At 53.0% G+C, this 25,133-nt stretch overlaps 1 protein-coding gene across 2 annotated transcripts in view; it reads right to left on the bottom strand.

The window, feature by feature from the left end:
• LOC146869256 (homologous-pairing protein 2 homolog) overlaps nucleotides 1-24,864 on the bottom strand; it is a 164,871-nt gene extending 140,007 nt beyond the window's left edge. For both annotated transcript variants that reach the window (XR_014981365.1, XM_085653560.1), the window contains exon 1: nucleotides 24,711-24,864. Coding sequence is in view for 1 of the 2 variants with exons in the window: in XM_085653560.1 (XP_085509686.1) it covers nucleotides 24,711-24,735 (25 nt within the window). In the remaining variant the exon portion in view is untranslated. The remainder of the gene's footprint in view (nucleotides 1-24,710) is intronic.
• Nucleotides 24,865-25,133: the final 269 nt, after the last annotated feature.

Genomic DNA, 25,133 nt, shown 5'->3' with positions numbered 1-25,133 from the left:
CCTTTGTGGACCTAAAATCCACTTTCGACTTGGTATCACGAAGTAAACTTTGGAGGGTCTGCAAGGATCTGGCTATGCCTGCAGAATTACTATCTGTTGTGGATGCAGGAAATTGTGCCCAGGTACGTTGGAGTACCCAGCGTAATAAAACCAATCCATTCCCAGTATCTAAAGGGGTGCGTCAAGGGTGCGTTTTGGCGACGACCCTATTTCATTGTTTATTAATGGGGTTGTAGATTATTTTTCTAATTTTCCAACAGATGTTAAAGTCCCCATACTTATGTTTACCGACGATACCCTAATCATTTCTAAGACTCAGAGTGGTTTACAGAAGGCCTTAAGGTTTGAGGGGTTTTGTAAAGATTATGGGTTGAGGATGAATGCAGATATAACAAAATTTATGGTCCTCCACAAACAGAGCAATAAAGGGCAGGGTGTCTTTAAATGGTGAACTTTTGGAGCAAACTAATGTTTTCAACTATCTGGGGGTTACGTTGGGGAACAAACTCCATTGGAACCCCCAAATAGATACCATGGCCCTAAAGCATTGTCATGTAGCTGGTGCTTTGCTGAAGGAATATAAGACCTCACACACCCAACCCATGCATCCCTTACTCAAGATCTATAAACACCAAAGTTATAGTCTCTGTAACTTATGGCGCGGAACTCTGGGGCTTTAATGATTTAAATCCATTAGTTTTCGCACATAATAAATTTGTGAGAAGTGTTATTGGTCTACCACAGAGCACTCCATTAAAACCAGTCTTCTATGACATAGGTTGCAACAGACTGGAGGAGGTTGCCAAGTTTCGTCCAATTGCTTACTGGCGGAGACTATGGACTATTCCCAAATTATCACAGTATGCAGCTGCTCTAAAAGAGTCTTTGGGCCTTAGATACCTCATGCAAGATCAAGTGGCTACAAAATATAAAAACTACACTGGTTAGTATGGGATTGCGAAATTTGAGGGAAGACCCAGAGAACCAGCAATTTTCCCCAAAAAAAGAGATGAAAAGACTCTATTGGTCTAGGGTGGTGAATAATAATATAATGACCTCAGAGGCAACATCACTGACAGGCAACTTTTTAGAGTTTAAGCCCTGCCCACAATATGAGCATTACTGGGATGTCATTACTAAACCAAGGGATAGAAGTCTATATTTTCAATTTCGGGTAGGCTCATTACCTGTAAATGCATTTACACGCAATTGGCATAGTGAAAATTACAGTATGTGTAAGTTGTGTCTAGAATTTGAGGAAAGTTACCCGCATATATTAGTTGTTTGTCCAGCATACAAGGCACCACGGAAAAAATGGTTGCGCCCACTATGTAAGAATATGGGCGTTAGGAGCAGTGTTATAGCAAGGAGGATACTGCTGACCGACACTAGTGCACCACGTGTAATAGCTTCTTGAGTCGGACGTGGTCAGTCCAGGAGAGAAACACGACAAAGGTTGTCATGCCTATTTAAGCGTATCCAAACTAAAGTTTGTGAAAGAAGATAAATGATGTAGAAATGGGTAGGCTGGTATTATACCGGAATATGGTCGTCATCTATCACAAGGTGGAGTTTCCCGTCATTACAACTCTCAAACACACGCACTCTCTGTATAAAGTGTGGTGCACCTTTGATAAACACTGTACCTGATCTTCCGTGCCACCAATGGTTACGGATTCCAAGGTCATCTTTCCAGTTTAGAAATGCAAATGGTATTACAGGCTTATTTGATGCCTTTTTATACTAATATGAATTATTAGGCTTTTTAGCAAATCAACTGACATTTTTTAATGTAAGGATTTTTAAAATGAATGTATATTAATTTTATATACCGATATTTAGTATTCTTTAATGTTAGGGCAAGTGCCTTTTTTTTAATTGTAAAATGTCTTTTATGATCTTAATTTATTGAAATTAAGATTGAATTGAATTGAAATGTTTCAATTCTGAAATCGAGAGCCTGAATTAAGCATTACTGAGGCCTGAGCGCTCTGCATAGAGGCCAAGAATTGGATGACCATATGTATTCTGAACCCCTTTTTGACCCATTACCGGTGCCATGAGAAACTCGAACTGCCTTCCTGCCATTATAAACACATGGAGGGAACTCAGTTCAAAGAATACACTTTATAAAAGTAATCTGCTACATAAAAAATACGGAAAAACAACATCATGGAAATAGATAACACTCTCAGAGAATTCAAGATTTGGTACAACATGTTTAATTCAAACAGGAAATAAACCGCTAACCAGGATTACCTTAATGCTTTTTTCCTTCCTTGTTCAGAAAACCATCAGTGTTTTTGCCATTAAGGGTGGGGGCATGCAATCGCCGCCGGGCACACAGAGTATATTTACAAGAAACTCACTTGATTTCCTCAGAGCTTGGTAAGGTGCAGAGACGATGTAGGGGTCAGTTATATGGTACTGTATACTCTGCTTTCTTGCGGAGGCGGCAATCTGGTTGCGGGCAGGAGTCCCCTTCTCATGGACTGATAGCAGGATAGCTGATCAAGGGAGATATGTACTCTTGCTGGGGATGCTAGATGGTGCACCAGCGGTTTTGGGGTCAATTTACGCACCTAACACTGACCATGGCACCTTTCTTTACCGTCTCTCGCACGCACGCAGGGCAAAAACTGGTACCAACATCTCCATAGCATATGATGTTTTTCGGGGCACACGACAGGGTTGCCCCCCGACGCCCTTGCCGTTTGTGCTTGCTTTAGAACCCCTGGCACAACGATTGCATTGCACAATGGCTCCATATGGTATTCCAGTAGGCCAGATACGTCACTCTGTTTCAGCTTATGCAGATGACATGTTGCTCTACTTTGCAGATATGCATTAGACACAACGCCTGTAGCCTCGCTGTTTGAGCAATTTGGGGAGATCTCTGGTTTACACCTCAACGCCCCCAAGTCGGTAGCTTTCTCCTTTTATGATGCGTATACTTGTCCCACCTTTCAATTAGGTCCAATGCAGTTTAAGATGGAGCCTTCTAGGAGCGCTAGGTGGCGCCTGACCGGCATGGCTGGTCTGCCGTGAAGCTCCGGATGCCGGACCCCGCCGATCCTTCCCGCTTTACCGGATCCTGCCCTGGCCGGCCGTTTTTGGCTGTCTTGGGGCTCTGGCCCGCCTGGCTGTCACAGGTGCGAGTTTGGCGTGTGATCGCCCCCCCCCGGAGCCGTGCCTGCTGCCTCTGATCAGCGCCCGGCGGGAGACGGCCACGATGCTGGGTGCGGGCGCGCGGCTACTCGAGCCCGCGTCGCCCACGAGGTGGCTAGGCCTGGAGGTCCTGGCTGCCCGGAGAGGTAGTCGCTGCTGCTGTGGCGGCCCCCCCACCGGAGGGGCCCCTGCCCGAGTTCCTGTGGCTGGCGGTGGGGTGCTGTAGGGCCCATCCCAGGCCGTTGAGCCGGGCCGACGACCAGGCGGTGAGTGGGGCGCTGATTGCACTCCCTGGTGGGGTGGCCGGAGCGGCTGTGGGGGCTGGAGGTGGCGGGGGCCCTCCCCATCGGACTGGGTATCGGCAGTCGGAGTCCGGCTTTCCACCCCCCCCTCTTCCCCCACCAACGTTGCTTGCACTGCCCTGGTGCCAGAGGCCTGCAGCGGTGAGCTGGTGGAGTGGCACTGCGTCGGGGGTTCGGGCCGCAGGCCGGCGGTCAGGGGGAGGTGGATGGTCATCCCTCGCCTCCTCCTCCTTTAACCTCCCCCCCCCCCATATCCGCCTCTGGGGACCTGTGTGTTGGGGGTGGCCCTGTCTGCGGGGGCCCCTGGAGCCCCTAGCCCAGAGCTGTACACGGGCGGTGGACGTGTTGGACTCTCCGAGGCAGACGAGCGCCCGGTGACTTTGGCAGCGACGCGGGGTGAGGAGTGGTGCCCCTCCGGGCGAAATCCTTGGCTGCAGGTGGGCGGCGGCCCCGCCGGGCTCATCCCTTGCCGGCTTGGACGGTTGGCGCGGGGATACGCCGGGGGGCTAGTGACGAGTGGCCTCCAGATCTCACAAGGAGTCCTCCTGCTGTTCTCCTCCCGAGTCCTTCTGGAATCGCCGCGGCCGGATCCGTTGCCCGTGGATTGGGCGAAGCGCCCCCCGGTGTTGCAGGTGCCGCCGCCATGGGTAAAGACAGGGCTTCCAGGTCGACGCCCGCGGCTACCCAGACTAAGATGGACAAATTCACGACCTCCGAGAAAGGGCCGTGCCCCGCCGGGGAGGGGACCTCGACCCCTGGCACCGACCTTGCTGCCATCTTGCAGGCCATCACGGCATCCCGCTCCTCCCTGGAGGGCATGGTGGGGGAGGTGAAGGTGGACGTGGCCCTTCTTCGGCAATACCTGCGTAATGCCACTGCCCGTATATCTGAAGCTGAATCTCGTATTTCAACAGCCGAAGACGATATCCGCCAGCTGCAGGACCAGGTGCGTGAGCTTACCACCCACTCTAAAGAACTGCACCGCCGAGTGGAGGACGCTGAAAATCGTGCCCGCCGCTGTAACCTCCGCCTGGTGGGGTTCCCGGAGGCGGGTCGCGCGGACGACTTCCTGGAGCATTGGTTTCAATCCTGGATGCCGGTGGGCGGCCTGTTTCGTGGTGGAAAGGGCCCATCGTTCCCTGGCGCCGAGGCCCCCAGGAGCGCCCCCGGCCTTTTATCCTGAAGATACTGAACTTTAGGGACAGAGATGCGATCCTCAGGGAGGCCAGGCGCTCTACGAATCTCCGCTACCAAAATCACACTATAATGGTGTTCCCGGACTACACCCGAGAGGTCCAGGGGCTCCGGCGCTCCTACATGGAGGTGAAGCAGAAGATGCGATCCCTGGGCCTCCAATATCAGCTGCAGTTCCCAGCCCGCCTCCGGGTCATTTTCCAGCAAAAGACTTTCTTCTTTGACACGCCGCGGGCGGCCTGGACCTGGCTCACGGAGGAGTGTCCCCTGCAGCGTGCTGGTCGGGGATCACCGGTGGAGGGGCGGGATGGGCGAGGAGCGCTCCGATCTTCCAGATCCCGACAGCGACGGCGCATGCTGCCCCGGAGGCGCGCGGGGGAGGAAGTGACTGTCGTGCGCTCCGGGGGGCGGCTGCGACGGGCATCCGGGGCCTCGTTGGCCTCCTCGGTGGCGCCCACCGGTCCTGACGCCGCCGGGCAGCGGGCCGTCTCCCCCCAGCGGGCGGACTCTGTGACCCAGCCTGTTCCTCAAATAGACACTTCGGACCTCTCCCGCAGCCCTAAGATTTGACTTCCACTTACTGCTTGTAATGTTTTTGCCTGGGAGGGGAGGTGGGGATACGCTTCCTGGTTGCTGGACTTCGCAGTCGGGCCTTGGTGCTCCTACACATTTGTTGCTCTCGGCCAGGGTGGGTGATTCAGGTCTGATCTGATTTCTTAAGGGGTCCACTAGCACTCAGGCCCGAGCGTTTTAGCTTGGTTTTGGTTACACACTGTTAGGGCGACAGATGCTTCTGTTTTCGAAGTATAGGGTGGGGGGTGCGGGTGGGGATTGGTTTGGGGTTGTTTCTTCCTCCTAGGGAGGTTTTTGTTGTTAGAGGGTGCAATCCTCGTTGTTATGGTTCTAAGGCATCATGTAATGTTTGACCTGCTCTCTTGTCCGAGCTCTTCATGTCCCTCCTTCCGGGGAGCTCTCCTGCCCACGCGCTTATTGGGCCCAGTGTGGGCGCGGTGCCCGCGGGGACTTGGCATCCTGCGCGCTTCCCGACCCACCCACGGCTCCCTTTCATGGCCACTATGTCTATCTCCTGTCCTACATGCCCCTACATGCTCCCATGGCGGACACACCCCTGCCTAAAGCTGCAGTGCGCGTCTTGTCCTGGAATGTCAATGGTCTGCTAGATCGCTTCAAGCGCATGGCGGTCCTCAAATATGCGCAGCGCGCGGAGATTGACATTCTTCTTCAGGAGACCCACCTTATGGGTAATAAATGTCCCTGCCTCGCCCGCTATGGCTACGATAGGGTCTGGCACGCAGGCTTCGCTAGAGGTTCACGGGGGGTGGCTATCCTGCTTAAGCGTTCCTTTCCCTTTGTAATGACCCAGGTGCATTTGGACCCCCAGGGTATGGTCGTTACGGTATGTGGCGCGCTGGAGGGACGGCCGCTTACACTGCTGTCCCTCTACGCAGCAACATCCCTGCTGCAGTCCGCTCTTGCTTACACGGCGGACCTCCTCCCCGGGCTTCCGACGGGGTCCCTTGTCCTCGGTGAGGACTTCAACGCGGTCTATACACCCCATCTGGACTCGACGGGTCCGATCTCCTCCACCAGGACCGCTCGCGCGAAACAGCTATCGTGTTGGGCTGAGGCCCTGGGCTTCTGTGACGTTTGGAGGGTTTGGCACCCACGCGATCGCCAGTATACCCACATTTCGGCGGCGCACCACTCCCACGCCCGTATTGATCTAATTTTTGTTCCTTCTACCGACTGTGCAGGGGTTTGTGACGTCCGCATTCTTCCGCGGGGCCTCTCTGACCACTCGCCGGTGCTTCTGGCTTTCGGCCCACCTCCCTTTACTGCCCGTCCGACGTGGCGTTTGAATGCCTGGTTCCTTCAGGACAAGGCCTTTCGGGGGGTGGTGGAAAAAGGGATTGCGGACTACTACTTTCATAACGTGGGCTCTGTCTCTTCTGCGGCTGTCCTCTGGGAGGCCGGCAAGGTGACTATTAGAGGGGTTGCGAAGGGGCATCTGCAGCGGCAGCGCCGGCGCCAACTCCAGCAACTTACGGCTTGTGAAGCGCAGGCCCTGGAGCTTGAGCGCGACCAGGACGCGTTGGGAGACACCGCTCGGGCGCGACGGCTGGCCTTTCTCCGCGATGAGATACGCATGCACTCTCTAGATGCGGCGAAGACTCTTTGGCGCTCCTCGGTGGCCCGGGTCTATGGGTGGGGGGGGGGGAAGGGGACAAGAACAGTACGCTCCTGCACCGACTGGCCACCTACCCTCGTGCAGCCCGGGTGATTCCGGCCATCGCGGACGCTGCGGGGGAGACGCAAACTGTTTCGGTGGCAATAGCTCAAACCTTTGCGGACTACTATTCCCAGCTATACCGGGCGTGGGCGCAGGGGCTCTCCCTTGCGGGATTGATGGGAGGGGGTGAGGCGGCCCTGGCGCGGTTGGGGCAGGAGGATAGCGAGACCCTGGACCTGCCCATTACCCTGCAGGAGGTCAAGATGGCAATCTCCCATTTGGCGCCTGGGAAGACCCCGGGACCGGACGGTTTTCCACAGGAGAATTACGCCCATTTCCGCGATACCCTGGCCCCGCGGCTTCGGGATCTCTTCGCAGAGGCGGTGGAGAAGGGTTCCTTCCCGCGAGAGACAGATACCGCCACTATAGTCGTCTTGCCGAAGACTCATCCCCCATCACAATCCTGCTCCGAGTACCGACCGATCTCTTTTTTCAACACCGAGCTCAAAGTCTATGCTACCGTCCTTGCGCAACGGCTGCGCCCGTTTCTGGCCGCGCTGGTTCACCCGGACCAATGCGGGTTTATGCCAAACCGAGGAACCAGACACTGCCTGCGGCGCCTGCATCTTGCTCTGGCCCACTGAGAGCGCCTTTCTCCTTATCTGGCCCTTCTACTGGTGGACTTCGAGAAGGCCTTCGATTCGGTGGGGTGGGAATATCTTGGAGACACCTTAGAGCTAATGGGGTTCGGCCCTCAGTTTTGCGCCATGGTTCGTGTTCTTTACGCGGACTCACGAGCTCGGGTGCTGGTCAATGGGACCTTGTTATGTTATGTTATAACGTTTTATTGAGCGCGAACAGCTGCCCCAGCAACGAGGCGTCCCGGCGCTGAACTATAACGATAACCTGAGGGGGGAGAAGGAAAGGACGGGCTGTAAGAGATTAAGATGGGGAGAATAGAAATGTTTTGATCGCTTTGCGGAAGGCCAGCAGGTTAGTCATGGAGCAAATGTGAGGTGGCAGGGAGTTCCAGAGTCTTGCCCCCAAGACTCTGAAAGAGCGACCGCCCATTCTGCTTAGCCTTATACGTGGGGTAACCACCAAGTTTTGACCCGAGGAGCGTAGGGCCCGCTGAGGGGTATAGGGCTCTAGGAGTGGACGCAGGAGGCCAGGACAGTCAGTCTTGAGAATTTTAAAAACAGTAGTGAGGGCTTTAAACTGAACTCGGGCTTCCATGCGCAGCCAGTGTAATTTCTGGATGGTGTTTCTTGCAGAGCACCTACGAGTGAGGCCTACAACTGCCCTGGCAGCAGAGTTTTGTATACGTTGTAGCCGCGCCATCTCAGCTTTATTAAGGCCAAGAAAAAGGATATTGGCGTAGTCCAGTTGAGCCAGGATGGTAGATTGGACTATCATTTGGCGCGTATGGTGGTCAAAAAAGCCAAGTATCGGATGAAGGCTCCTCAACAGGCCCACACAGGTGGCAGCCAGTTTCTTGGTGTGGGTCTGGAAATTAAGAGATGCGTCCACCCAGACACCAAGGCTTTTTACCACGGTTTTGGGGGGGGGGGATAGGGCCCAATGCGGACGGCCACCAGTGATCAGTCCAATAGTCAGGATTTTTACCCAGAAGCAACACCTCTGTTTTGCCAGCGTTCAGCTGGAGGCAGTTGTGTGACATCCAGCGTGCAACTGCCTCTAACCCGTTCTTGAATCTCGCCGCTGAGATCGAGGGGCCTTCAGTCAGAGAAATGACGAGCGTCCCGTGCGTTTTCCATAGGGCGGGGGACGCGGCAGGGCTGCCCGCTCTCGCCCCTCCTCTTCGCCCTGGCGATGGAGCCCCTGGCTGTGCTCATCCGGGCAGACCCCGTTCTCCGTGGTTGGGACTGGCCGGGTATGGTGCCTGATAAAATTGCGTTGTATGCAGACGATGTTCTTATTTATCTCTCGGATCCGGCTGTCTCGGGTCCTCGGGTGCGCCGAATTCTTCATCGGTTTGGGCAGGCATCTGGTCTCGGTTTGAACTCCGGGAAGTCTGTCCTGGTTCCGCTACACCCTTCACGGGAGTGTTTTGATTGGCAGTCTGACATTCCCCTCCGACTGCTGTCCTTTAAATACCTGGGGATCTGGGTTACCCTTCTCTGGGAACTGTGCTGGGCTCTCAACGTGGCCCCCGTGGTTAACAAGGCCAGATCAGATATGGTGAAGTGGCAATCTCTCCCATTGAATCCGTTGGGAAGGATTGCTCTTTATAAGAGGATGATCCTCCCTCGGTTTCTATATATGCTCCAAAACACGCCCTGCTCCTTCCCCCGCTCCTGGTTTCGGGACCTGGACAAGACCGCGACTAACTTTCTTTGGGGCGGAGGTAGATCCCGGTTGGCCTTAGACCGCTGTCGCGTTCCTTCCTATGATGGCGGCCTGAGCATGACGAATCTATACCTATATTATCTCGCTACGCGGCTGCTGGTGGTACACGACTGGTTTTCGGGTGGGTGGGACGATCCGGCTTATAGACTGGAGGTGCGGCTCATCGGATTCTCTTCTATTCAGAATATGCTCTATGGCGCGACGGTCCCTGGATCGCTTCCGGAGGTCGTGCGGGTCCCCTTTCTGGCGTGGCGAGCGGCTCTACGGCACACCCGGTGGTCGAGGGTGCTAACCCGGGTGACACCGCTATGGCATGGCACTTGGATGCGGGAGGTGGCGGGACTCGGTGGCTTTCGCAGCTGTGACCTCCTGGGGATCTCCTGCTTGGGCGACGTCTGGCGGGGAAGCCACATGTGCTCCTTTCAAGAGCTCCGGAGTCGGTTTTCTCTGCATCCCTCGCAGTTTTATCGTTATCTCCAGTTGCGCCATGAGCTCCAATCTCACGTCCCCCTAGACTCCAAACTCCTTGACCATAGCCCCCCTGAGGCCCAGGTGATGCTGGGTTATCTTGGGAAGGGGGGCATCTCCCATATTTATCGATCCTTGGTTAATAATACCCCGATGGACTGGAGTGGGCTGAAGCAGCGGTGGGAGGCCTGGGTGGGTCCTCTGGATGACAATGATTGGAGGGACGCCCTTATGGCGCCCAGGACAATCACCGCATCGGCTCGATTGCGGCTTGTCCAGGTTTATTACCTTCACACTGCATACCCGACCCCGGAGCGTCTGTTTCGCGCAGGCCTGTGCCAGGGGGCCTCGTGCGGGCGGTGCGGGGTGGAACCGGCAGATTTCTTTCATATGGTCTGGTCTTGCCCTCGCTTGGACAGCTTCTGGGGGGAGATTGAAACTGACTTAACTGACATTCTGGGATGGGAGGTCCCCCATGACCCTCGATTAGCGCTGCTGGGCATAACAGACGGGCTGGATGGCTCCCGTAACGAGCACTATTTCCTAACCACGGCCCTGGTGGTGGCCAAGAGGGATATAGCGGCCGCCTGGAAACAGGTTGACCCACCCAAGGGAGACAAATGGCGGAGAGGGGTGGATTGGTGCGCTGCACAGGAACGGACAATGTACGCTGCTAGGGGTTGCCCCAAAAAGTTCCGTAAAGTTTGGGGGAAATGGCTCGGGGGCCTAGTTTAGGGGGCGGTATGCGTGGGGTGGGAACGGAGGGAGAGGGGTGGGGGAGAATGCTTGTGCTGCTGTTTTTTATTTACTATGTGACGGGTCTGACTGCTAACAAATTGCTCGACTTGCTGTATGTCCTTTTTGATCTTGATGCCTATTTGAAAATAAAAACTTGTTTATCAAAAAAAAGATGGAGCCTTCTACCTTTAAATATCTAGGGATCTACATCAACAGGACCACATCGGACACCATAGATGGAAATGTGGTCCGTACACTTAACAATCTTAGGGCCCAAGTGGCGTTTTGGACCACTCTGCCTCTAACGATCGCCGGCCATATAGCCGTTTCTAAGATGGTAGTGGTCCCTAGATTGTTGTACCACTTTGTGAATCTCCCCGTGGTCCCGCCTGCTTGGATCTATAGAGCACTAGATACATTATTAACCTCATTACTATGGGGACAGGGCCGTCATACATTGGCTCTTACCAAAATGCAATTACCGAGTACTGAGGGGGGCATGGGAGCACCGTATTTTAAGGCCTATTTAATAGTGGGTCAGCTGCAGTGGATGGCTTATTGGTTGGCCGGTCATAACTTTTTTGAGATTGGTTATTCCCCCGAACGTTTGCAGGCTGGATCCCTATAATCACTATTATGCCCCGGTACGAACCGAATGAGAGACCCCCCCATATCTATTACACATTGCACTCAATTATTGGAAATTAGCGATAAAATATACTCGCATGCCCGTACCATACGCCCCAATGTCCCCCTGTGTGGCCTACCCACATTATGGGGAGTGTTATCCGCCACTAGACTACGCAGTTGGGCAGAGACCGGTGTGACGACCGTGGGCGGCTTATTTTTAGATGGGAACTTAATGCCTCATGAAGAATTTACGCAGACTTACTCGGCCCCTCCACGCTGTTTTTAACACATGCTGCGATTACACAATAAGTGCGAAGTACTGGTTGGTGGCCCAGAAGGAGCCCCCGACCTTCGGACTATTGCAGACCCTGCACATAATGGGTCATGGTAGTCATTTGCTCAGATGGCTGTGCCACGGCTTACGGTCCCATCTAGGACTCTCTCTGTTGACCCTTCGACATAAATGGGAAGCTGGCATAGCCAGGGAGTTTAATGACAGAGAATGGGTGCAGATCCATGAGTATCCTAAGCCCGTCTCCGGAAATGCCCGGCTCAAAACAATACAATTGTTCTTACTACACAGGGCCTACCTCATGCCTGGGGCGATAAAGAGTATGTACCCAACTTCCCCTTCGGAATGTCCTTGATGCCACTGCCCAGAGGCAGATTTTGTAAACATGTTATAGGCCTACCCTCTCTTGTAGAATTCTGGACAGAGGTTGTACAGGGCCTCACACACCTAACTGAACCCTCCACATGGAATGCTCCTGAAACCTGTCTTTTGGGTCTCCTTCCTCTTCCTAAGAAGGTGAAGGTACTGCGACGTTTTACGGGCCTCACCTTGATGCTGGCCAAGAGACTCATCATACAGCAGTGAAAATCACACAAGGCGCCGCGTGGGGGGAGGTTATACAGTGGGCCACTGCTGAGAGGGAGGCGCTGCAACGCGAAGAGTAGAGGATTGAGAAAGAAACCAATATCAATGGAATGGGCTCATTTACTAGAACATTTTAAAATACAATCTACAACCCTTACTGACGACTGATGTATTACTGAGGGCATGAACCGCGTCCTCCCATTTTTTCGTCGCCCCTTCCCACTCCTCCCCCCTTCTGCTCCCCCCCCCACCCACCCGGTCCAGCGGCCATCCACCCTGCCTATCCCGCCAGGTAATTGAAACAGACACTTAGTTCGTAGTAGCTTAGTTCTTTATTGTTGTGTTTTTGTTGTACTTGACTCAGATTTATTATTTGAATTTCTGTTGGTGGAGGATACATTTATGATTGTAGACATGACATTCAGCTAGGTAGGACATATGCCAAAGTCTTTTTCCACTGTTTTCGTGTAGGAGATCAATATATAGGTAGGTTGCTCCCCCTCTGCACAGCACCGCCTGTGTGTCCTTGCCCCAGCTACCGCTGCTGAGAAAGTTCGGGGCCCTCCTCCACCCGCAGGCTACCACCTGCGCCTCATCCCTGGTGGCCAGTGGCAGGCCGTAGGTTTGTATCATCATCTGTATCTTTATTGTACTGCCTTTATTGTTATTTTGGTGTCTGTAACTGGTGTTGTCTGTTTTCCCCCATTGCCTGTATTTGGTCTGTGCCCTCTTTTCCTTCTGTTCCCCTAGGTGTCCCCGTGTTTCTCTGCCCGTTTTTGCCTTCTGTTCCCTTGTTGCCCCCGTGATTCTGGGCCTGTTTTTGCCTTCTGTTCCCTTGTTGCCCCCGTGATTCTAGGCCTATTTTTTTTCTGCTCCCTTGTTGCCCCCGTAATTCTGTGCCCGTTTTTGCCTTCTGTTCCCTTGTTGCCCCCGTAATTCTGTGCCCGTTTTTGCCTTCGGTTCCCTTGTGTGCCCCCGTAATTCGGTGCCCTTTTGCCTTCTGCTCCCTTAGTCGCCCCTCACCGCTCCCGCCGCTGAGTCCCCTGCGGCCCCGCACCCCTGACCGCCCATTTGCTGCCCCTGCCCTGCCTCCCAGCTGCTCCTCCCTCCCACCTTCCCATATATGTCAGCCGCTGCGCGGTGAGGAGAGTGACCCTTGACCCCGTTAGGTAGGTCGCTCCCCCTCCGCACAGCACCGCCTGTGTGTCCTTGCCCCAGCTACCGCTGCTGAGGAAGTTCGGGGCCCTCCTCCACCCGCGAGCTACCACCTGTGCCTCATCCCTGGTGGCCAGTGGCAGGCCGTAGGTTTGTATCATCATCTGTATCTTTATTGTACTGCCTTTATTGTTATTTTGGGGTCTGTGACTGCTGTTGTCTGTTTTCCCCCGGTGCCTGTATTTGGTCTGTGCCATCTTTTCCTTCTGTTCCCCTAGCTGTCACAGTGTTTCTCTGCCCGTTTTGGCCTTCTGTTCCCTTGTTGCCCCCGTGGTTGTGTCTGTTTTGGCCTTCTGTTCCCTTGTTGCCCCTGTAATTCTGTGCCCGTTTTTGCCTTCTGTTCCCTTGTTGCCCCCGTAATTCAGTGCCCTTTTGCCTTCTGCTCCCTTAGTCGCCCCTCACCGCTCCCACTCCAGCCGCTGCGTCCCGCCCCCCCTGACCGCCCATTCGTTGCCCCTGCCCTGCCTTCCGCCTCCCAGCTGCTCCTCCCTCCCACCTCACCGTGTATGGCGGCTACTGTGCGGCCAACACGCTGGCGCGCCGAAGGCGCGCCTAAGGCAAGCCCACGCCTGGCACGCGCCCAGCGCCAGTACCTGTGGTCCCCGGGCCCGCCACAACGACCGCCGCCGCTACGATGCCAGCACACTCCACGCTCTCAACTCCGGATGGACCCACACCTGCTTCAAAGCCGCCCGAAACGCACACAGGGTCCCTTCACCTGCCGGAACTGCAGCTACACCAGCCTCAGAGCCGCCAAACCACCGGCCAAGAAAGGCCACAATCACCTCCGATGCATCCTACTGAATACCCGCTCCGCACACAAACATGCCGTCGAGCTCTGGGACCTGCTCGACACTTCATCCCCGGACGTTGCCTTCCTGACAGAGACCTGGATGAACGACTTCTCCGCACCCGACATCGCCATTGCCATCCCAGATGGCTACAAGATCACCCGCAGAGACCGCATCAACGGAGTCGGAGGAGAAATCGCCATCGTCCACAAGAACAGCATCAGGGTCTCGACCAGCACCGACGACACTCTCAACACCGCCGAACATATGCATTTCCAGATCCACACAGACCCCAACTCCACCCTCAGAGGTACCCTCGTCTACAGACCCACCCGGACCCTGACCCCAGTTCAGCGACTCCATCGCCGACTTCATCAGCACGCATGCCCTGACCTCCACCGATTACATCCTCCTCGGAGACCTGAACTTTCACCTTGAGAACAACAACAACTCCACCACTCTGATCGATAATCTCGCTAACCTCGGACTGAGGCAACTCGTCACAACGCCTACCCACTCCGCCGGCCACACGCTCGACCCAGTCTTCTCCTCAAGCTGACACGTCTCCTTCAGCCACACCACCGAACTCCTCTGGACCGACCACCGCTGCATTCACTTCACCTTCCAGAAACCCACCACACACCACCGCACCCAACAGATCCCCGCCGCTGCTGGAGCAAAATCACCTAAGACCAACTACACGCAACCCTCGCCCTCAGCCCACCCACCGAACCCTTCAACACCGACGACGCTGCCCGCAGCCTCAGACGCTGGATCGACGACTGCACCAACCCCCTAGCCCTGCTGAAGAAACCCTCCCACAGAGACACCAGCAAGAGGGCCAGCTGGTTCACCCCAGAACTCCTAGCCTCCAAGCGAGCCTGCCGGAAACTAAAGAAGAAATGGCATAGTGAACAGACTCCGGACAGCCACGCAGCCCACAAGGACGCCATCCGCAACCACCATCACCTCATCAGGACTGCCAAGAGGACCTCCTTCAAAGACCGCCTTGACAACAACGCACACAATAGCAAGGAGCGCTTCAACATCGTAAGGAACTCTCCAACCCCAGCTCCAACACCAACGACATCCCGCCGTCGCAAGCCCTGTGCGACTCCCTCGCCACTTTTTTCCACCGCAAGATAGCAGACATCCACGACAGCTTCAACACCCAGACAGCCCCAACAGACATCAACATAACAGACTCTCCGCACACTATCGACCACGACCCCCTGCTAGCCTGGGCCAACGTGAGCATCGATGACACCATCAAAACCATGAGCACAATACACTTCGGCTCGCCGTCAGACCCATTCCCGCACCACATTTTCAACAAAGCCAGCAGCTCCATCACACCCCATCTGCGCAACGTCATCAATCTCTCTCAAGAGACCGCAACCTTCCCAGAGAGCTGGAAACGTGCAGAGATCAACTAAAAAACCCAAGGCGGACCCGAGAGACCTCAAGAACTTCCGTCCCATCTCTCCGCTTCCGTTCCCGGCCAAGGTCATTGAGAAGATCGTCAACAGACAGCTAACCTGATACCTCGAAGAAAACAGAATCCTGGACCCTTCCCAGTCAGGGTTCCGCAGCAACCACAGCACCGAGACTGCCTTCCTCTCCGCCACTGACGACATAATGACCCTGCTGGACAACGGTGAAACCGCGGCCCTCATCCTCCTGGACCTCTCCGCCGCCTTCGACACCGTCTGCCACCGCACACGCCTCCATGCCATAGGGATCCGAGACATGGCTCTGGAATGGACCACCTCCTTCCTCTCCGGCAGAACCCAGAGCGTCCGCCTCCCCCCATTCCGATCCGAAGCCTCCGAGATCATCTGCAGCGTACCCCAGGGATCTTCCCTCAGCCCGACACTGTTCAACATCTACATGGCCCCGCTCGCAAACATGGCCCGACAGCACGACCTCAACATAATCTCCTACACCGACGACACTCAACTGATCCTCTCCCTCACCATGGACCCCATCACCGCCAAATCCAACCTCCACGAAGGAATGAAGGCCGTCGCCGACTGGATGTAGATCAGCCGACTGAAGCTGAACACGGACAAGACGGAGGTCCTCATCCTCGGCTCCAACCCTTCAACCTAGGACGGCTCCTGGTGGCAGCCCCGACACACACCGACCACGCACGCAACCTGGGAATCATCCTCGACACAACACTCTCAATGACCAAGCAAGTCAACACCGTCTCCTCCTCCTCCTCCAACACCCTCTGCATGATCTACAGGTGGATCCCGACAGATACAAGAAGAACAGTCAACCAGGCCCTCGTCAGCAGCAGACTCGACTACGGAAACGCCCTCTATGCCGGAGACCCGACCAAGCTCATCAAACAACTGCAACGCATCCAAAACGCCTCTGCACGACTGACTCTCGACATACCACGCCACAGCCACATCACCCCCACCTGAGAAACCTGCACTGGCTCCCCGTAAACAAGAGGATATCCTTCAAGCTCCTCATCCACGCACACAAGGCACTCCACAAGACCGGCCCAGCCTACCTCAACAGATGACTTTCCTTCTACATACCCAACCGTCAGCTCCACTCCACCGACCTCGCACTCGCCACCGTCCCTCCATTCCGAGGTACAACCACCGGCGGGAGATCCTTCTCCCACCTAGCCGCCAAGACCTGGAACACCCTCCCACTGAGCCTACGACAGACCCAAGACCTGCTAACCTTCAGGAGGCTACTCAAGACCTGGCTGTTTTGCCAGTAGTGTTCCCCCCCCCACCCCCCACCCCCCCCCCCCCAGCGCCTTGAGACCCTCGCGAGTATGTAGTGTGCTCTACAAATGACTGATTGATATACAAATGGATACCAAGGAAGATGATACTCTTGTAACCTTAATTGTTGTCATATAATTGTAAACATTAGATCTGTATGCTATGGATGGTTAGATATGTATGCTATGGAAGGCCTCATATGTAGAGGATGCAATGTATTACGAACCACAACAAAAAGGGTGGGGACATGAAATTAGGATTAGATAGGGACCCATTTCAATATCCATTTTTAATTACTACTGGGTCTGAGACTGGGAGGGACCCAGCCACCTAAAGCACTGCCCTTATGCATCTTGTGCCAATTCCTTAGTCAAAGCAAGCCAAATGATCATTTATCCTCTACTTCGGATTCCACGGAAGGCAGAGACGATCCAGAAGAGGGTTCGGGGCTTATGGGTTATAATGCTAAGGCACACTTAGAACTTTAATAAACAATGGCGTAGTCAATAAAGGCCAACGCTATTATGGTCAGCAGATTAGTGAACATTAGTGTTCAATCAAATTACACAACAAATGATACTCGATACTGCCTTGCCCTCTCGTGCCAGAGGGGTTAGATCACCGCCAACAGGCAATCTACCTGCAGTGATGTATGAGTTGACTGCAATGCTACTGCCTGCCTTCCTAAAAGGTCAAATGTCTTCTACAACAGTTAGTTATTTCTAAATATCTGTCGTTGATATTTAAATGATCGAAATAACTAGTTTCAACTGAATGATCAATATTACTCCAGCAGTACAAAAACCACTAACTTCAAATAACCTGCGTAGAGGGTAGATACATTTACAAACGTGAGTACTTGGTAACACAATGGAATATATATTCTTTATCTAAATAATGTTGCATTCTGCTTGCTAGGCAGTAGGTCGCTAAAAAGCAGCAATTCAATCAAATAAATAATAATGCAACCAATTAAATAAATGACATTAATAATGCATACACGTAGTTTATGGTTCAGCTTATGGAGCAAAGTAATCTACTTGTCAAGTCATGCGGAGGCATCCACAATCCTCATTTAAGTAGGACTGGACTAAATGCACTTTAAAACGTTTATACGCAAACACACTGCAATATTTTCATTTTTCAATTTTCTCACCAGCAATGAATCAAGGCATAACTGCACACCATATTGTAGATAGACGAAATATATACCTGCCATCAGATCGAACCCTTAGAGCCAGAGGAAACGTATTCCTGACATTCCCGAACTCCCACTGCGAATAAATGAAATCTACTAGGCGATACAAGAGAACGTTTGAGACACCAGATGTACAAATGCTTAGAGTTACAGCGCCGACCCTGTAGGACAACAAGCATTTGCAATGCAATAGGTCTCGCATTTATAAGAGTTTGAGCTATTGGCATTGTAAAATTACAATGCCTTTTATTTATGTTTTGTTTTTAAAACAAATAAAAGGCATTGTCATTTACAATGTCAGTAGCATAAACTCGCATAAAAGCAGTGTGTGGAGTGCAGCAGTATGCGGCGTGCAGCAGTGTGCGGCGTGCAGCAGTGTGCGGCGTGCAGCAGTGTGAGGCGTGCAGCAGTGTGAGGCGTGCAGCAGTGTGCGGCGTGCAGCAGTGTGCGGCGTGCAGCAGTGTGCTGCGTGCAGCAGCTGCGTGCAGCATGGAGCAGTGAGTAATGCAGCAGTGTGTGGCATGCAGCAGCGTGCAGCAGTGTGCTGCGTGCAGCAGTGTGTGGCGTGCAGCAGTGTGTGGCATGCAGCGGCATGCAGCAGTGTGTGGCGTGCAGCAGCGTGCGGCAGCATGCGGCGTGCAGCAGTGTGAGGCGTGCAGCAGTGTGCGGCGTGCAGCAGTGTGCGGCGTGCAGCAGTGTGCGGCGTGCAGCAGTGTGTGGCGTGCAGCAGTGTGTGGCGTGCAGCAGTGTGTGGCGTGCAGCAGTGTGTGGCGTGCAGCAGTGTGAGGCGTGCAGCAGTGTGAGGCGTGCAGCAGTGTTTCATGTAGCAGTGTGAGGCGTGCAGCAGTGTGCGGCGTGCAGCAGTGTACGGCGTGCAGCAGTGTACGGCGTGCAGCAGTGTGAGGCGTGCAGCAGTGTGAGGCGTGCAGCAGTGTGTAATGCAGCAGTGTGCGCAGCAGTGTGTGGCGTGCAGCAGTGTGTGGCGTGCAGCAGTGTGTGGTGTGCAGCAGTGTGTGGCGTGCAACAGTGTGGTGTGCAGCAGTGTGAGGCGTGCAGCAGTGTGAGGCGTGCAGCAGTGTTTCATGTAGCAGTGTGAGGCGTGCAGCAGTGTGCGGCGTGCAGCAGTGTGAGGTGTGCAGCAGTGTGAGGCGTGCAGCAGTGTGAGGCGTGCAGCAGTGTGAGGCGTGCAGCAGTGTGTAATGCAGCAGTGTGTAATGCAGCAGTGTGCGCAGCAGTGTGTGGCGTGCGGTAGTGTGCGGCATGCAGCAGTGTGCTGCATGCAGCAGTGTGTGGCGTGCAGCAGTGTGTGGCATGCAGCAGCGTGCGGTGTGCAGCAGCGTGCGGTGTGCAGCAGTGTGAGGCATGCAGCAGTGTGAGGCGTGCAGCAGTGTGAAGCGTGCAGCAGTGTTTCGTGTAGCAGTGTGAGGCGTGCAGCAGTGTGAGGCGTGCAGCAGTGTGAAGCGTGCAGCAGTGTTTCGTGTAGCAGTGTGAGGCGTGCAGCAGTGTGCGGCGTGCAGCAGTGTGAGGCGTGCAGCAGTGTGAGGCGTGCAGCAGTGTGAGGCGTGCAGCAGTGTGTGGCGTGCAGCAGTGTGTGGCGTGCAGCGTGCAGCAGTGTGAGGCGTGCAGCAGTGTGGTGTGGTTTGTAAACAACAAGAAAAGCGGACATCAAAGGAAGGGTGGGAGGGAACGAGCATATGGGGTGTGAGTTATAACGAAAGTTAATTGTTGTAAGAGGGGATGCAGGAAGTGAGGCCGCTGTCGCCGGGATCGAACCACAGGCTCTGCCGTCCGGAGTCCACCACTCTGACCACTGCACCACGCCTCTCCCTCTCTTTTGAAGAGATACCTCTGTGTCGGCGATTTGTATGTGTTGATGCATAGCCACGAGTGTCTGCGCTTGTGAAAGCGTTCCTTATCTTGTGCCCAGGATAATAGCCTTCTTTGTTTGTTTACTGAGAGTTTAGAAGTGTGATGCGTTAAGTGTGTTTCCCACAGATGTTGCGAGGCCAGTTCTCCTAAAGCCTCACTCCTGTTTCATTGGTCGAATGACTGTGCCACTGCATTCCATACAGTTCGCAGTATCCACTACCTAATGTCTGCTATTCCATGTCCTCTCTATTCCTCTTCCGCTCCCGGCAAATGTTTGTCACCAATCTTAAAGAAAAATAATAATAATAATAACTGTAGGCTCCAATTCGCAAAGTCGTCACGGGTGAACACACAAGGGCGGATTTCCAGGTGCAATCACAAGCCGGCAAAAAAGGGGCAAACATTACATGTGCTGCCACTGATTTCGCATGTTGGCTAAACTCCAAGGAATTGTATTCTAATCGTGTTTGTTCTTTGCATTATTAGACTTATCCAAACATAGCAAAATAAAGCATAAACTCAAAAGCAACTGGCCCTTGTTTACATCCGCGTGCGCTAAATAGTAGTTGCACCAAACATCACGCCCAAACAAGTGCTTGCTAAATCACTGATTTGAGCATCAATCCGTGTGATTGACAAAAGGTAAAAATAAACAAGCTGTTACCATGATTCTTTCTTGCGCACAATCGTTTAAACAAACAAAAAGCGACAGAAAAAAAATCTCACTGAAACTGCACATGCACAGAAATAAAAAGCATCTAATTAACATAAAACAAAACAGCGCACACTGGCCTAACGTAAGCAAAGGATGTGTGTGACTTTAGTCATTTCACTTTGTTTTACGTATATCTAATCACCTCCTGTTCGGCCATGTCACTGAGTGGTGGAAACACTGAACGAGCAAGGAATGAAACCACGTACGTGCCAGCATTTTGGAAGAGGAAAAGCTGGGAGCCTTAAAAAAACGATAATCGGGAGAATGTATTTTCTTCATTGATTTGTATCGAATCAGAAGCAATGTAGACACCAAAATAGACATGTTTGGCGTAAAAAAATCGGGTGTATCCCTCCTGAATCGGGTCTCTAGGCATGTATGCAACAATTATATAAAACGTGATCATATATTAAATCCTCTACCGCGGGTCCCCAGAGACAAGAAAAAACTAGCTCACTGGGTGTGTCGGCGGCCATTTCCAGGGTTAGGAAGGAGAGCATGTTGCGTCTATGGTAACATTATTATGGGGCTAAATGCGCATTCTGTGTGGTTTCTTAACCGGATCACAGAGCAAGAGACAGTTAATTGGGTCAATACGACACTGACCGTCGTGTCTCATGTGCGGCAGGGTTGGGAACCCTTCACACGCGGCAGCGATACCCACAGGCGTGATTCAGGAATAATTTCAGGGACGCCAGGAGTGTGGTAAAAAAAAAACAAGCGCACACTGAAGTTGACGAGGAGGGAGTGGGAGGGGGGAGTGTGGGCGGGCACAGTGCAAATGGTGTGCACTTTGATGTCCTCAGTGGCCGCGCGGCTCACTGAGGACATCAAAGGGGCCGCGAAGTGATCAGGCAGACAGGCGGGGAGGGTTTTAACCAGTTTGATACTCTCACTCCAAGATTATTTTTTTTTAAACGATATACTGCTTGAGGCTACTCCAGGGAAAACCCTCCCAAAAGATGGCACTGCGCCTGTTTCAATAACATACGTCAAGTCGGTTTCTCTCTTTAGCACACTGACCCAGAATTGGAAACCTGAACTTCACTTTTTCATCAGACTCTCTCAGAGCAAGAGAGAGAAGGGCAGAAAAAACAGAAGAGAGAAGGAAAGGAAATAAAGGAAACAGTGACAACGGCAGATGGAAAAGAACTTGTAAGAGATAAAGAGACAGGAAGAGAGGGTGGTGGGACTCATAAGGTGGAACCAAGAGTTGGCAGCCTTGGGATTCTGCACCAGCAGCTTTGGTATTCAGCAACCCTGGCATCCAGCAGTGCTGCCGAGGGCAGTAAGGAAGGGGGTGGCCACGCCGCCCGCAGGATGACAATAGAGCGCCCAGCCTCAGTGTTTACCATCAGCCGGTGACGTGTGTCTTCTGTGGCTACCACAAGGTCATTTCGGCGGGTGCGGGAACTGCTGCCCGGAGGGGCAGGGCGGTAGTCCAACCTGGGCGGCTCCGCGAGGCTTGGGATGGGGGCATTGGCGAGGGCTCACAGCTGCTGCTCGCCCTCTTTCCTCCTCGTGGCTGCAGTAAAATCCGCCCGCCCGGCTTGGAGAACAAGAAGCTATTAAGTGATGTTTCTGTTTTTCAGTGTCACAAGCGGAGTTACAGGGCCATCCTAAGGCAAGACATATAAAAGGATCCAATTAATGGAAATGGGGCCACACACTTCATGTCCTCAGGCCATAGGGGGCCCTGAGAAGGAATCGATGTTGACCCCTTTATCCATTAAGGGCCAGTTGGTATAATGACAACTGGGGAATATGCTTTTAATCGCTCCGTGTCTCGCGGGTGCCGCTACTTAAGTATTCTACAAGGAGGCCGTAGCCCAGCACAGCGAGTACCGGATGCCGTGCACTGAAGTATTGTATTCCCGCTGCTCTGGCTTGGTGGTCAGGATGGGGTGTCAGCGATTAGATTGTAACACTGCGCTGAACACTCGGATCGCACGTAAATTAACCCCACCTGTGTGTCAATAGGATTAATAAACTTGCGTCACTTTCTTCCAATCCATAAACTGCGTAGTTTATTTTTGTGTTGAATTTAGAAGCAATGATTGGGTTACAATGAAGAACGAGGCTTGGTGTACAAACCCAAAGCCCTGGGCCCCTGTGGTGAACTGATTTACAAATTAAGCGCTGCAGGCATGCTCTATCTTCAAGCCCCCTCTGGTGTCCATTCTTTGGAATAAGTTGGTGGTCTTTCCGGAATACATTGCCTCTTTTGTGTGCTCAGTAGTGCGGGCCTTGCTGCTGGGATTTCCCCAGAACTCCTCAGGCCAGAGCCTGCCCGGGGCGTGTTTACTCAGGTCAAGAGGGCCGCAAGAATGTTAATGGCCTGCCCCAGCCCCACACACCTCAGCAGAGCGGTCGCCGCCCAAGCCCTAAGGCGGGAAACTGCAGGGCCCATTGGAAGCCTGCAAGAGCCATTGGAAGCCTGCAAGAGCCACAGAGCAAGAGACAGTTAATTGGGTCAATACGACACCGACCGTCGTGTCTCATGTGCGGCAGGGTTGGGAACCCTTCACACGCGGCAGCGATACCCACAGGCGTGATTCAGGAATAATTTCAGGGACGCCAGGAGTGTGGTAAAAAAAAAAATGGAGAGCTATTGGCTTTGCAAATGGGATAGAAATGTGCAATCCGCCTGGTTTTGTTTTGAAATGTATTGACTCTTGTAGCAATCGCGGCACGGCTTAGATTTAGATGTTAAACGCTAAAGCGTGGTGTGTTGCCATTGCTAAAAAAGTTACTAAATCGAAAGAAGGTTTGTGGCTGCCGTATTTTTTTCTATTTATTTACTATTGTAGCAATCCTGGGACGCTGCGCTTTAGCTTAATATGTGTAAAGCAATGCGTGCCGTGATTGCTATAAAAGTAGATCAACGGAAAACAATGCACCTTCCTCCCGCCTTTGTTTTTCTATTTATTGACTTTTGAAGCAATGACGGCATGCCGCGCTTTGGCTTTAGATGTTTAAAGCTAAAGGGCGGCGTGCCGCCATTGCCACAAGTCACTAAATAGAAAATAAAAGTTGTGCGCCTGCCATATTTCTTTTTTATTTATTTACTTTTGTAGCGATCGCAGCAGATAATAGGTGGCATTGATGCGTCATGTTAAAAATTCATTATGTGCTTTGGTCACGTCAGGTTTCAGCCGCAAAACGAATTTGCTGAACGGTGTTGTCACGCAAGCTCCCAAGTTAAAGATAGGAAAGTAGACCTTATTTAGATATGCCATGGTGAGTGTTAGGAAATCTCAGGCTCACATGCTCCCCAATTTTACTGACCAGCTACGCCCGTTTGGATGTGAAGGCGGCAGTAGGGTTCTGAAGTTAAAGTAATGAAAGGGAGAAGGCTTTGGAGCAGGGTCAACTTTGAGTTGAGGATTGCCTGGATGTATAAGGTGTAAGCCTGAAGCCATGGGAGCCGGTTGAGTTCAGGACACGAAAACACCTCTATGTGAACCATCCCGATGTGGAAGAAAAAAAACACACACACCCCCCAGCAGATGTCAGAGTGCAATTTAAACAAGAACAAGCGGCCGCGAAAGTGAAAGTGATCGCAATCACGATCAAACATGAAAGGAAACAAATGCTTTCAGGCTGCCAAATGGTGCGCGCACCCGGAGCACATGCACTGTAGTTGGCGGCCTGAAATGCACTCGTTTCCACTTCCAAAAGTCCCTTACTATAAGTCTCGCCAGAGCAGCGCTAAAGCACTGTCTCAGGCGAGACCTAAAAATGTGTGCCCGAGATAACAGCATTTCATTGCAGCTACAGTGTACATAGATGGGTAGCGTTATAGCACAGACTCGCGAGAAGAGGATTTCGACATGTAAAGCATGCAATAAAGCAATTATAAAAAAAAAGAAAGAAAACAAAATCGCGTCTGATGTGACGGCGAGCTTCGGGACACTCTTTTCCTTGCAAAAGTATTGTCTACCTACTAATACAACCAACAGTTTTGTGCAGAGAGAAACATTTTTCAAGCACAACACATCTTTTTTGATAGCACGTAATGTGAATCAACGGTAGAAGATCTCTCTACATTAGACTGAAGCTGTATGCAGGCAGCTTGAACCACGTATGTCTCTCTGCCACATGTTTCCCTTTCGCCCGACTTCCCTCTCGCCCCGGCTTTCTCCTAGAAATAAAGGCGCTGGCTGCTCACCTTCGGCATCCTTGGACCTGCTCATCTTAGTATCACCCTCTGGCCTGCGGGACAGCCTTCAAAACACCCCACGCTTAGTCAACAAGCGCCAGGCATGCTGGGACCAACGTACACAGCCCTTGACGTGACGCCATTTTAGGAGGGGAAGAGGGGACCCAGGGGGAGCGGAGCGCGAGCCAGTCTCCCCCTGGGTGGTTTCGCACAAGGGAGCGGCCACCCAGGTGCGGGGTAGAGTTAATTAGGGAGGCGGGAGGCGCGAGGCAAGAGGCAAGAGGAGAGGTGATAAGTAGAGGCGCTGTGGGGCGGGAAATTCATTGTGATCAAGGGAGTGGGGAGGAAGGGTTTTTGAATTTGCTATTTGACTCACGGCTGACACCGTATTTTGGGGGCGGTAGAGGGTGTCGCAGGTGGAAGTGCGTGACG

The sequence above is a fragment of the Triturus cristatus genome, chromosome 1_1 (genome assembly GCF_964204655.1).
Source record: "Triturus cristatus chromosome 1_1, aTriCri1.1, whole genome shotgun sequence".
Lineage (NCBI taxonomy): Eukaryota > Metazoa > Chordata > Amphibia > Caudata > Salamandridae > Triturus > Triturus cristatus.
This window is presented reverse-complemented; position numbering and strand designations above follow the sequence as displayed.